The 12,172-nt window shown below is 52.9% G+C and overlaps 1 protein-coding gene across 8 annotated transcripts in view; it reads left to right on the top strand.

Annotated features, from left to right (window-relative positions):
• Positions 1-16: 16 nt before the first annotated feature.
• The window catches only part of WDR90 (WD repeat domain 90), a 32,000-nt gene continuing 19,844 nt past the window's right edge, over positions 17-12,172 (top strand). For 4 of the 8 annotated variants that reach the window (XM_049791799.1, XM_049791798.1, XM_049791797.1 and 1 more), the window contains exons 1-17: positions 17-87; positions 488-687; positions 799-975; positions 1,258-1,396; positions 1,895-2,065; positions 3,024-3,147; positions 3,912-3,979; positions 4,074-4,183; positions 5,954-6,184; positions 6,432-6,494; positions 6,804-6,872; positions 7,516-7,626; positions 7,737-7,882; positions 8,187-8,244; positions 9,820-9,938; positions 10,156-10,317; positions 11,103-11,233. In XM_049791799.1, coding sequence (XP_049647756.1) covers positions 39-87; positions 488-687; positions 799-975; positions 1,258-1,396; positions 1,895-2,065; positions 3,024-3,147; positions 3,912-3,979; positions 4,074-4,183; positions 5,954-6,184; positions 6,432-6,494; positions 6,804-6,872; positions 7,516-7,626; positions 7,737-7,882; positions 8,187-8,244; positions 9,820-9,938; positions 10,156-10,317; positions 11,103-11,233 — 2,128 coding nt within the window. In that variant the 5' untranslated portion in view covers positions 17-38. The remainder of the gene's footprint in view (positions 88-487; positions 688-798; positions 976-1,257; positions 1,397-1,894; positions 2,066-3,023; positions 3,148-3,911; positions 3,980-4,073; positions 4,184-5,953; positions 6,185-6,431; positions 6,495-6,803; positions 6,873-7,515; positions 7,627-7,736; positions 7,883-8,186; positions 8,245-9,819; positions 9,939-10,155; positions 10,318-11,102; positions 11,234-12,172) is intronic. The other 4 variants (XM_049791803.1, XM_049791800.1, XM_049791801.1 and 1 more) reach the window with 3 other exon arrangements.

Below are 12,172 nucleotides of genomic sequence, written 5' to 3'. Positions count from 1 at the left end.
GCGGCGCGCGCGGGACGGTTGAGCCGGCGGCGCGCGCCATGGCGGCAGGGAGCGGCGGGCCGGGGGCGGCGTTCTCGGGGCACGGAGGTACCGAGGCCGTCACCGGGGGGGCGGGTGCTCGGGACACGGAGATAACGGAGGCGTCGCCGGGCTCGGGGGGAGGTATTGGATCTGGGGGGAGTCGGAGCACGGAGATACCGGAGGCGTCACCGGGGCGGGAGGACTCGGAGCACGGGGTTACCGGGACCGTCACCGGGCTGGGGGCACAGGGGCGACACCGGGGCTGGCGGGACTCGGGGTGCGGAGGTAACGGGGGCGTCACCGAGGCTGGGGGAGGGCTCGGGGCACGGAGGTAACGGGCCCGTCACCGGGGCTGGTGGGGGGGCTCGGAGCACGGACGTACCGGCGGCATCACCAGGCTTGGGGCACGAGGGCGATACCGGGGCTGGGGGGGACTCGGGACACGGAGATAACGCGGTGTCAACAGGGCAGGGGACCTCGGGATACCGGGACATCGGCGGGGTCCCCGGTACAGGGGGTAACAGGAGGCGTCCGGGCGGGGGTACCGTTCCCCCGCCGATCCCGGTACCGGCAGCCTGGCAGCGTCCCTACCTGAACATCTTCAAGCATTTCCGAGTGGAGGAGTGGAAGCGCTCCGCCAGGGAGGGGGACGTGGCCGCCCTCACGGTAACGGGGGCACCGGCACCACGGGGTAGGGGGGTGGGGGACACCGGTTGCAGGTGGGCAGCGCTGACACTCCCCCCGCTCCCCAATCACCCCTTTCTGTGGTTTCGGAAGGATGCGAGGCTGAAGGGAACCGTCTACCGGATCCGGGGCTCTGTCCCCACCAGCAGCTACCTGCAGCTGCCCCGGACGGGGACGCAGTCGCTGGGGCTGGCAGGGCGCTACCTCTACCTGCTCTTCAAGCCCATGCCCCGCAAGCACTTCGTCGTCCACCTGGACGTCGCCACCGAGGTACGTGACGCGTGGCGGCCTCGTTAAATCACCGTCGTTAGCGTCGCGGCCCGATTGGAGGACCAGGGTGGGTGGCAGCGGTGGTCTTCTGTGCGTGGGGAGTGCGGAACTTGGTTGGTCTTTGTTGCTGCTGGTGGGTTACCCCAGGCTGGAGATGGTTTCCATCTTCGTGGCATCTCTAGTGGGGACAGGGGACGTGGCCAGGTGCCTTCTCCTCTGCAGCATTTCCCTGCCGAAGCCACCAGGGTGACTAAAGCTCTGCGCGTTTGTCTGTCTTCCCAGGAAAACCAGGTGGTTCGCATCTCTTTCTCCAACCTCTTTAAGGAGTTCAAATCCACAGCCACCTGGCTGCAGTTCCCCTTCATCTGTGGAGCAGCCAAGGGCTCGGTGTACGACCGCACGGCCAGGGCGTCCAGGCGGGGTGAGGAGCGTGCGTGGTGCAGGCGCTGCTGCTTGCGGCACAGTTGGGACCAGGCTGGCACGTCACTACCGAAATAAATTGTTAGGAAACAAATTGAGTTCAGAAGTTGACTTGATGCGTTTGAGGAAGGGGAAAAGTGGTGGTCCTGAGCAGGAGAACCTCAGCAGCTGGAAGGTTGGAGCGGTAGCTCCCAGGAGGGATGTCCCCCATCCCCATTCTCCCAAGCAGTGGGGTGCACTGTCAGGCCGGGCGCAGGTCCGCAGAGGCAGCGGGGCTGCTTGCCTGTCCTTCCCCACCCCTGCGCCACAGTAGCGAGCTATGAGGCGTGTTTTCTCATCTTGGCACAGACAAGCCAAGCCTGCTGGGAGTCTTGCCTGGTAAATACTTTTTACTTAACCATGTTAAATCTTGCGTCTCCCGTTCCGCAAGGTCTGCGGTCCAAGGTCTGTAGCATCTTTTCCCATCTTCCCTTTTGCCACCTGCCGCTCTCCTCCCCAGATCTCGTGGGATCAGCCCCTGCTGACGTGCGCTGGACCTGCCTGGTGCTTGACCTGCACTCCATCCTCTCCCTCTACCTCAACCGCCATTACAGCCACCTGAAGAGTATCAAGCTCTGCTCCAACCTGCTGGTGAAAAACCTCTGCACGAGCGACTTGGTGTTCGATCCAGGTGAGGAGCTGAAACCTCAGGGTGGCCTCCAGTTTCTCCTGTGACTCCAACCCAGCCTGGATGGAACCCATGGGGCTTTAAAGCTGTTTTTGCAGGTGTGGTGCCAGCAGGGTCGTTAGCCCTGGCAGAGCGCTAGGCTGCTGTTACTGGAGCAGTACGATATGAAGCAGAAAGGGCAAAATACTTGGTATGATGTTAGGTTTCCATGTGTGCTGGTGAATACAATCTCCCGACCTCTAGAGGAAAGCGTCCTCTCATTTTCTAGCTGTAAAAGTGAATGAGAAAAGCAAAGTTAAATATCTTATCAAGGTTAGAATTTTTTTTCAGGTGAAAAAAATTAAAGGTGTTACCAAGCCTCGCTTTTCCAAGGCCTGTGCTTTTATCTGCCGGAGGGGCCTGTGGCTTTTTCCATCTCAGAAATCTTCCAACCTACTTTTTTTATCCACCTGCTCAGTGTGGCAGAGGCAAAACCTTTGTTTCTGCCTTTCTTTTTTTGTGCTGGAAATCTGCCTGAACCGACTGGCCTGCTGGAAAGCATCAGTGAGGAGGAAGTTATAGTTGCTGCTTTCTGATTCCTGAAATTTCTTATATCTTGAAGACTTCCATGAAGTTACAAACACATGAAGGAAACAGACAGGAAAATGAGAACAGAGCCTTAACACAAATCACATGAAACTGCTGAATCACTGAATAGAAAACTAAGTGGATCTTGGGCCTGGGGGATTTATAACTCGATACCAAGGGTTTATGCTCTGGGGTCTTCTTTGGAGGTTGATATTTTCAGGAATACTCCTGTGCAAAGGTGTGTTAGTTTATAATAGACCTCAGGGTTGTAATTTTTGTTTTTCAGGTGTTCTCAACGAGGGAAGTGGTTTGTGCCCATGTCCCACAGGAAACATGATTTCACTTAGCTCCATGGGCCTTGGAGAATTCACTCTCTTTGTCTTTGTACTGCCAGGTGTGACCTTCTCCGAGGCCCGGCAAGCCGACCTGGCCTGCCGCGGGGTCGCTCCCATGCCGCGGGAAATGGCTTTCCCTGTCCCGAAGGGAGAGAAGTGGCATGACCTCTATGACTACATCAGGTATGGCTGCTCCCAGCTGCACTTGAACCCACTGCGGCTCTGAGACCTCCCTGTTTCCCGGGAGAAAGCAGGACAGGTAACGCCGCTTAAGGAATGACAGATCCAGACAAACCTGGGGCTCGAGTGGAAACATTTTGGTCACCACAACTCCAGCATTTAGGTGTCATTAACACATCTACCCTCGTCAGCTTAATTGCTGATTGGTGATGTTTCGGGGCAGGAAAAAGGCTGTAGAGCACTCCCGTGCCTGGCATTAACACCAGTCCTCTCTCTCAATGGTCTCTTGCTGAGATTGCTCCTGTGGCTAACTTAGCATAATGCAAGCATTTCTTCTGTGTGTTCTGTTCCTAGGGAGCACTTCAGCCTCTTGCTAAGTTAAAGGGTAGTCTGATAGGGGCTGCGGAGCTGTCATCGACCGTAATGCCTCTTCGGGGGGCAGTTGTAAGCGTACTTTCCTCAGCTTCGGTGCTGGGCTCCCATCCGTGTTGAGGTTTTTGCCAGAGAACCATGTCGGTCATAAATTGCAGCTCATTGCAGTCATCAGCATAGCGGTGTTGCCTGAAGTGTGCAGTGCCAAGTTAACCTCTGGAAAGTAATGGTGTAGATCAGACCTGGGAGAGGCTTTATTTGGGGGAGGATGGGACAAAATGGGGAATCTTACAGGAGACAGTGAAGAGGCTTGATAACAGTGAGTTATCAAGTGGGATTCCTAGGTGCCATTGCAATATCCCTATTACATGGCGCTTTCCTCTGATTTTGCTCAGGTTCCCATCCGAAGGGTCCAAGGTGCCGTATGACTCCATCCAGAAGAGCTGCACTGGTCATGTGGCAGGTGGGAAGGCTGGGGACAGCAGCCCAGGCTGTGCCACCCTGGGTGGATGCCTTGGGTTTCCACAAGAGCCCAACCCACTCCTCGTGTTACCCAGGTGGCCAAGTCTCAGGAGACCCTCTCTGCCAGCTGCCCCAGCCGGTGACACTCACCAAAGCAGTCCGTGACCGACTGTCCCTCATCCATCAGATAACCAGTCCCAAAGCTGTAAGTGCACTGTGGAAGAGCCTGCAACTTCTTCCTTTCTGCCTCCCATGGAGTTTTCCCCACATCTTGTCTTTGAGTTCCTTTATTTAAGACATAGAAGCTGCTTGTTGTCATTTACAGCTGATCTGGGTATGGTCTGTTGACCGCAGTCCCGCAGTTAATGACTGGGTGGTTCAGTCTGGCGTAGCACAGAGCAGAGACAAGATAAATGCCGAGTACCTCATAATCTCCAGACATCTATCCTCCCTGTCTCAGCTGAGGCAGCAAATAGTTATGTCTTCAAATTATAGATAGGAAATGAGGACTGGAGACTAAAGAACTTGATCAGGTGCCCTCAGGGAGCAGAGCAGTGTGTGGAGTCTAGATGGCAGGCAGCTGCCCTCACCGCTGATTTCTCCTTCCCTTCTGGTGGTGATGTGGTAGCTGGTGCTCAGACTGGCTTACCAGACAATGTGGTGATGGGCTTTTGGAGAGGGACTGGGGGATGCCATCCTTCTCACACTGCGGAGGGGGAGAAAATGAGGAGCGCGACCACTTTGCTGTTCTGAACTGGGATGTGCCGAGCCAGCTGGCCAGGTGCTTTTAGGCTTCTCTGCTCACTGGAGAGAGGGCAGCTCTTGTAGAGACTGTTCAAGGCTGGATCTTTCCTGGGGCTCTGGTTTGCTGTCTGGAGGAGGTGAACTGTGCACGGACAACACTGGGAGTGTAGGGAGAGACAACACCAAGTTGGGAGGCAGGGTCGATCTGCTTGAGTGTAGGGAGGCTCTACAAAGAGATCTGGACAGGCTGGATCGATGGGCTGAGGCCAATCGTATGAAGTTCAATAAGGCCGAGTGCCGGGACCCGCACTTCAGTCACAGCAACCCCATGCAGTGCTACGGGCTTGGGGAAGAGTGGCTGGAAAGCTGCCCGGCAGAAAAAGACCTGGGGGTGCTGGTCAACAGTTGGCTGAAGATGAGCCAGCAGTGTGTCCAGGTGGCCAAGAAGGCCAACGGCATCCTAGCCTGTATCAGAAATAGTGTGGCCAGCAGGACTAGGGAGGTGGTTGTTCCCTTGTACTCAGCAATGGTGAGGCTGCACCTTGAGTCCTGTGTTCAGTTTTGGGCCCCTCACTACAAGAAAGACATTGAGGTGCTGGAGCGTGTTCAGAGAAGGGCAACCGAGTTGGTGAGGGGCCTGGAGCACAAGTCTTATGAGGAGCGGCTGAGGCAGCTGGGGTTGTTTAGCCTGGAGAAAAGGAGGCTGAGGGGAGACCTTATTGCTCTCTACAACTATCTAAAGGGGGGTTGTAGTGAGGTGGGTGCTGGTCTCTTCTGTCAGGTGGCTGGAGATAGAACAAGAGGAAATGGCCTCAAGTTGAGACAAGGGAGATTTAGGTTAGATGTTAGGAAAAAAATTTTTACTGAGAGGGTTGTCAGACATTGGAACAGGCTGCCCAGGGAAGTGGTTGAGTCACCATTCCTGGAGGTATTCAAAAAGCGAGTAGATGGGGTACTTCAGGACATGGCTTAGTGGGCATGGTTGATGGTTGGACTCGATGATCTTGAAGGTCTTTTCCAACCTAAATGATTCTGTGATTCTGTGATTCTATGAGAGTGGCTGATTAACATACCTGGCCACAGGTTCGCCCTCCATGTTGCTCCATCCTTGTTTGTATCGCTGCGAAGAGTCACTCAGGAGAGACGCGGGTGTCTCCCTGCCTCTGCCTTTGTGGTGGGTGGAAAGTGCTGGGAGGAGGGCTGATCTGTCTGAGGCTTTGCTCTTTCTCAGATGCCGCGCCGGTGTCCTGTAATTACAAAAAGCATCCCTGAGGTTAACTTGACAGCCCCGGGGCTTCCAAGAGCCATGCCAGCTGCAGACCAGGAACTAGAGAAGAACCAGGGACCTCACAGTGCGGGGGACACTGGGCAGTCACCAGTAGTCAGTGACGGTGGCATCCACGTGTACGCTCACCACAGGAGCAAACAAACCATCCAAGCTGTCCACACCAGCTCAGAGGAGGTGGGTGAAGCGCTGAGGAGTCACAGCAGCGCAAGGGTGGCTTTGGGACACTTACAGCTGATGCTCGTGAACCCAGCAATGCAAGCTTCAGGCTGGAGTTTCAGTTAATTCTATGGAGTCCTTTTGCTGGCATTTTTCTGACTAGCAGTTCTCCTTTCCACTAGTATCTTACTTGTCTTGAAAGAGGGACCCTGTGTTCAAATGAACTGACCTTAAGCCAATAATATATGTTTACTAATTTGCCCAGAGCGTGTACAGGAAGGGCCCTGGACCAGGTGTGCCATCCAGCAGGAGAGCCTCTGCCTGCAGGGTAAGAGGACAGCCTTTCCCACAGCAGCTGTTGGCTCTCTGGGCATCCCCAGGGCACTGGGAAGGGCTGGTTGTAACCTCCTGGCCTGGGTGGGAGAGCTGCTTAACACTGGGAAATCCCAGCTCCTCCTTCCCACCAGATTTGACTTCTGCCAGGTTAAATACTTTAAAGCCATTCCCTCTACCGGCAGAGAACCCAAAGCTGCCTCTGTGCTTTAGAGAGAAACTAGCAATGGGGACAGAGGGGCCCCGTGGGTGGAGGACTTCAGTCCAGCTCTTAAGTGTGACAGTGCTGTCTGTTTTTTTCCAGAGGCTGTTACCAGATCCCATCCTGAAGCTGAGAATGATTATTGGCTTTGGAGGCTACAGCACCAGATGGGTTGGTAGCTTAAACAGTTTCGGGAATTGATCTGTAATCACGTGGCCAGGGTATTGATTTTTTGGAGGCATGAAAGGCAGCTGAGTGCCACCCTTCCTGCACTTGATGGGGAAAATGACCCCAAAGCAGATGGGCATGAGCTTATGTTTGTGCATGGGTCTTCCATTGTTACAATGATGAATTAGAAATTATGGGGGCCTTTTAGATCTCACGGTGTCTGTGTTTTAACATGTTAAAATTAGAGCTGCTCTGTAGGAGTCTGGAAAGGAAGGGCTGTGTTTTGGATTGTTTCCATGAGGCACTGTGCCTTGCAGGAGCCCAGCTTGCGGTCTGTGTTAAGGTAAAGAAAGGGTTGTTTTGGTTCAGCCAGTTCAAGGTTCTGCCAACAACATCATTTTCCTTGTATCTGCTGTTCATGTAGTAGACCTGATTGGTATGAGAAACCACTGAATTAAGTAGGATGTCGACTGGGCTTGTAGTTTTCCTTTGCGAGTTAGAAGAGTACTTGTTGTATGGGAGAGCATCCTCTCACCTGCACACGTGCAGCAGATCTCCTGTTGCAGAAATCTCTGTGGGCCCAGCCTAGGACCTGAGGCACCTCTGGAGGATCTGCAGCCCTCTCATTCCTGTCTCGGTGCTGCAGGTGCTGTGGACTCAAAACAACGCTGCAGTGGTCTACCCCTGCCATGCTGTTATAGTGACCCTGCAGATCCAGACTGGAGAGCAGAGGTTCTTCACTGGACACACAGATAAGGTGAGCGTAACTCTCCTTACCAAGCCCTGCGGCAGCACTGTCCTTGTTACCCTAGAGGTACCCCTGGTCCCAGCGCTCCTTGAGAGCCTCTAAACTGGTGCTTCCCACAGGTGTCGGCGCTGGCCTTCAATGGGAACAGCACCTTGCTGGCTTCCGCGCAGGCTGGTTCCCTGAGTGTGGTGCGTCTCTGGGACTTCCCGACAGGCAGCTGCCTCTCAGTGTTTAAAACCCACGTCCACTCCCTCTCGTCCCTAAGGTGGGTTTCAGCCTGGGCGCAGGGATGTGTTCAGGTGGGTTAAGTTGCTGCATGGCAGCTTTTCTGTGCTATTTGTGTGTGATAAACCAGGGGTGAATTATAGCTCTCCTTCATCTGCCTCTGTTTATCACTGAGACAAGCTGGCAGCTGGCCCAGAACAGCTGATACCCTGCCAGTTGCCTCCTGAGCTTATCCCTCAGGTCTTGCTGTCTCCCCGTACCCTGAACTTGTCCCTTTTTATTCCTCACTGAGATGCACTTGGGGTACAAGGAGCTCCATTTCAGCAGGTGGCCTCTTCTTGCAGCTTTTCCTACAGCGGAGCTGTTCTGTGTGGTGTCGGAAAGGATGGGCACGGCAAAACGGTGAGAACTGAAACTTGGTTTTGGAGGTTTCCCTGCCCTGTGAACAAGTGACATGAGATGGCTGTTCTCCCAGATTATGTAGTTATTTTGCAGACAGACCTCTGCTCTGGGCTTTCCTAGACGTGTTCTTCATTGTAGTCAGAGAGAAATCCCTTTCTCATTAGCTGCTTAGAAAATACCTTCCTTCTACCTGATGCTTATTAGTGTTTGTTCCTCAGCTGCAAGCTGCAAGCAAACAAATCCTTTTGGAAGCAGCCCGAGAGACCTGCTCGGGTTGAGCTTTGGGGCTGTTTCTGTCCCTGGTGTGGTCCCAGCTATAAGCCCAGGCAGGGTGATGAAGGTGGCTGTGTGATTCTGCCTGCACCCTACGGGGATCGCTGCAGGCTCAGGAGCAGCAGTGCTGCCTGCCTCCGCAGCCGTTCTGGCCCACAGGGCTGAGGGTGACGCGTCTTTGTGTGGCATTTCAAGCTGGAAGGCTTGCAAGCACATAGTGAAGGAATGGGAATTGAAATGGGAGGTTCAGCACTGACTGGAGCCCCAACCCCCCCTTTTTTTTATAGCATTTAGGGCAAGATGCAAGGTTTAATCTTTCAGTTCTGAGCACTGCAGGCATCGCTGCTGGAAGGGATGCTGGGCACTGAAGCTACCGCCCACTAGTGTAGCTAGGGGATGACGCAGATCCCATGTGTAGCAGTCAAAAATAAAATTGTTTCATGGGACTGGGGGTTTTGCTTTATCCGTGGAACTGTTTTCATCCACTGATCCCTTATTGACGACCACCAGCAATTAGCTGTGCCATCGCTAACTGTGTACTGCCTGCAGGAAAAAACAAACAGTGCTCTGTTTTTTTCCCCAGCACGCAGCAGCAGTCTGTGATCCGGGTGGGAGCTGGGGAGCTGAAACTGGGGAGGGGGGATCAATAGGGTGAAAGCAGAATGGGAGAACAGGGCAGGCTGGGGGGCTGGCCAGGAGCACCTCTCTCTGGGTGATGCCTCAGCCCATCCCAGCCTCTGAGGTGATTCTGTGTCTGTTTTTAATACTGTTCTGAAATGCAGAGCATCAAATCACCTGCATTTCTTCACCCATTTCCTCCTTTCCTTTGGGGAAAGGGTTTGACTCTCTTGCCCCTCGTGATGGGCACTGCCAGCACTCAAACCTGCATTGGAGCAAAGTGCTGTGAGAGCCAGTGCAGCCGGACACGTGCTACCTCCAGCTCTTGCAGACCAGCTCAGCCCTGGTACGGCTCTTATATCTCAGCAGGCAGGGTTCCCACTCCTCTGTGGATTTTCTTTCCAAGTCTGAGCCCTGTTGCCAGGCAGCCCTGGGGTTTAGAACCTATAATTATGGATGCCAGACAAGTATATTGCCGTGAAGCTTTGCAAAGCTGTTGGACTGTCCTAAACACTCTGTGCGAGAGGTTTTTTTTTTTCCCCTGCTTCGACTGTTATCAATACTTTGTGCCTGGCTCCAAAGCAGGCTCCCATATGTGCAGCTGGTCAGCTGCTGTGATGAAAAGCTCTTGCTGCCAAGGTTTCCATGTTTGGGGAGCTCTGCCATCATGTTTTCTTGCTTCAGATGGTGGTGGTGTGGAACACTGCTCAGGTGACCCGTGGCGGAGAGGTGGCTGTGCTGGCCAAAGCGCACACGGATGTGGACATCCAGGCCTTGAAGATTGCTTTTTTTGATGATACCAGGTAGCATGCAAAGAAAATAAATCAAAAGCATTGGTTCTGGCATGGCTGTGGGGGTAATTGTGCTGCTGCAGCCGTCCAGGCTTGCAGGAGTAGGGTGCTGCGGTTACCATTCCTGTTCTCAGTCCTTGCTGTCAGGTGGTGGACCTTGGGGCACTGACCTTTTACCAGGGGCTTGGAGAGTCCTGCCCTGGTCCTCACACAGTCTCTCCCGGGACAGGATGGTATCATGCGGCCGGGACAACGTCAGGCTGTGGAGAGTGCGGAGTGGAGCGTTGCGCTCGTGTCCCATCAATCTGGGCGAGTACCATTCCCTGGAGTTCACAGACCTGGCCTTCGAGGAAGGGCACACGGCTGAGCGGGAGCCGGAGGACCGCACACTGTAAGGGGCTGCTGGGCTCCACTGTCATCCATCCGCAGGGCAGCCTGCCAGGAGGGAGCTCTATGGCTCTCGGCTGCCTTTAGCAGCCTCCTTCCCCCTCCTCTGCAGGAGCATGGCATTTTGTTTGGGTTTTCCCTGCAAAATAGAGGTGCTTCCTGGAGCTGGGAGAGCCTCTCCCCTCCTCAGCATGCTTCACCTCCCAAAAGAGGTTCAGCTGCTTGCAGAATAGCCCAAGAAATGGGTCTTTCCTCTTACTGTACTAGTGTTTTGCTGTATTTAGTGAATCTCTCCCCAACCTGAAGCTTGTGGTTAGCTTTCTTTTGGCAGTGGGAGGAGTGTGGTGCATATCCTCTCGCATATAGATAGATACACACTTTTATTTGTTGTTTTATTTTAATTGTCAAAGCCAGACCTTTGTTGCTACTGCATACTGTTCCATAAAGGCAGAGCTGTCAGCTCAGCTGGCCCTGCATTCCCCTGGGCTGTGTCCTGTGGCAGAGAGGTTCCTTTCTGAAGTCTATGCCAAGCTTTTAGCTCTTTTGTTAATTAATGTTTCAAAGGGACAAGACATAAAATAGGAAGCTCTGACTTGGTTGTAGATTTGTAGGGTAGTGCATGGAAAGGTGCCTTTGGACACCTCGTTGACCTGTTAGGTTACGGTGAACCAGAATTGCTTTCCATCAGGCAAACAGTTTAATACGTAAACCAAGGGTTTTTACTAAACCACACCAGCACAGCCCCTCTTAACCCTGGCGTGCCAGAGCAAGACTCTCTTTCCTTTACAGCTTTGTCTGCAGCAAGAGCGGTCACGTCCTGGAGGTGGACTACAAGAATGTCTGCATGAAGAGCGTACGGCGGCTCCTGCCTGCACAGCCCCAGGGCTGCCAGTGGCAGGACAAGGCAAGCAGCGGCACAGGTAGGAGTATCTGCAGGCAGGGAGGAGGGGGCTGGCAGGGGAGTACCTCAACCATTGTCAGGGGCAGAAGTGAACTCAAACAAATCTCTAGTAAAATAAACCAGCTATTTACCTACTGCTAAGGATTATTTTGGGTTGATTAGATCATTGCTAGCTATTTGCCTCAAGTACTGCAAATAATCTTAGTACAGCAAAGTATCATTTTAAGAAAGAATTTTAGCATTTTAAATGCTGATTGCACTTTCAGAGAAACACTACTTTTAGAAACATGAAACAAGGTCTTAATTTGCTGATGGGAGTCTTAATGGAGAGATGGAAAGAAAGCTAAGCAGACCGACGAAAAAGATGAATTCGGGGCTTTTTTCGTTATTCAGCCTGTGCAGAGTGTTTGGGAAATCTTTGTTGCTGTATACTAAGTAGTACAGCTTTCAGCTCTTCCATTAATTTTAACAGCGGGAAGAATTCACTTTCAAGTGTGATTGCTCTGATATCTTTAAACTTAGTGCATAGTTTACTTCGGCAAATTGAGCTAATTAATCTAGAGCATGCCCCTTTGAGAGGTATGTAACTCTGGTTCTCGCTTCCTGGGCGAAAAAATACCCAAGAGGAGATGAAACGATGTCCTTGGGTGTCCTCCTGGTAGCAGTGCTGGCTCTCAGGATGGACTTTATATCTGAATCAAAATGGACTTTATACCTGAATCAAAAAATCCCAGTTTCCATAGATCTGTATGCTCTCTCCCTTCTCACTACACTGCAGAGAGGATGTGAGACATGGAAATGAAAGGGGTTTGTATATCAGGCAATTATCTGGGACATCCCTTGCTACAAGATCCTGTTCAAGGCAAAAATATGGCAATGTTTAATGAGTGATAAGAATTTTCTGTGCCTGGTGAGAGTTGCACTGTGGTAAAGAGGAGTGCTGGAAAGGGACAGGGAC

Source organism: Accipiter gentilis, chromosome 33 (genome assembly GCF_929443795.1).
Source record: "Accipiter gentilis chromosome 33, bAccGen1.1, whole genome shotgun sequence".
NCBI classification, from domain to species: domain Eukaryota; kingdom Metazoa; phylum Chordata; class Aves; order Accipitriformes; family Accipitridae; genus Astur; species Astur gentilis.
The sequence above is the reverse complement of the archived record's forward strand: the minus strand, read 5'-3'. Positions and strand labels throughout refer to the sequence as shown.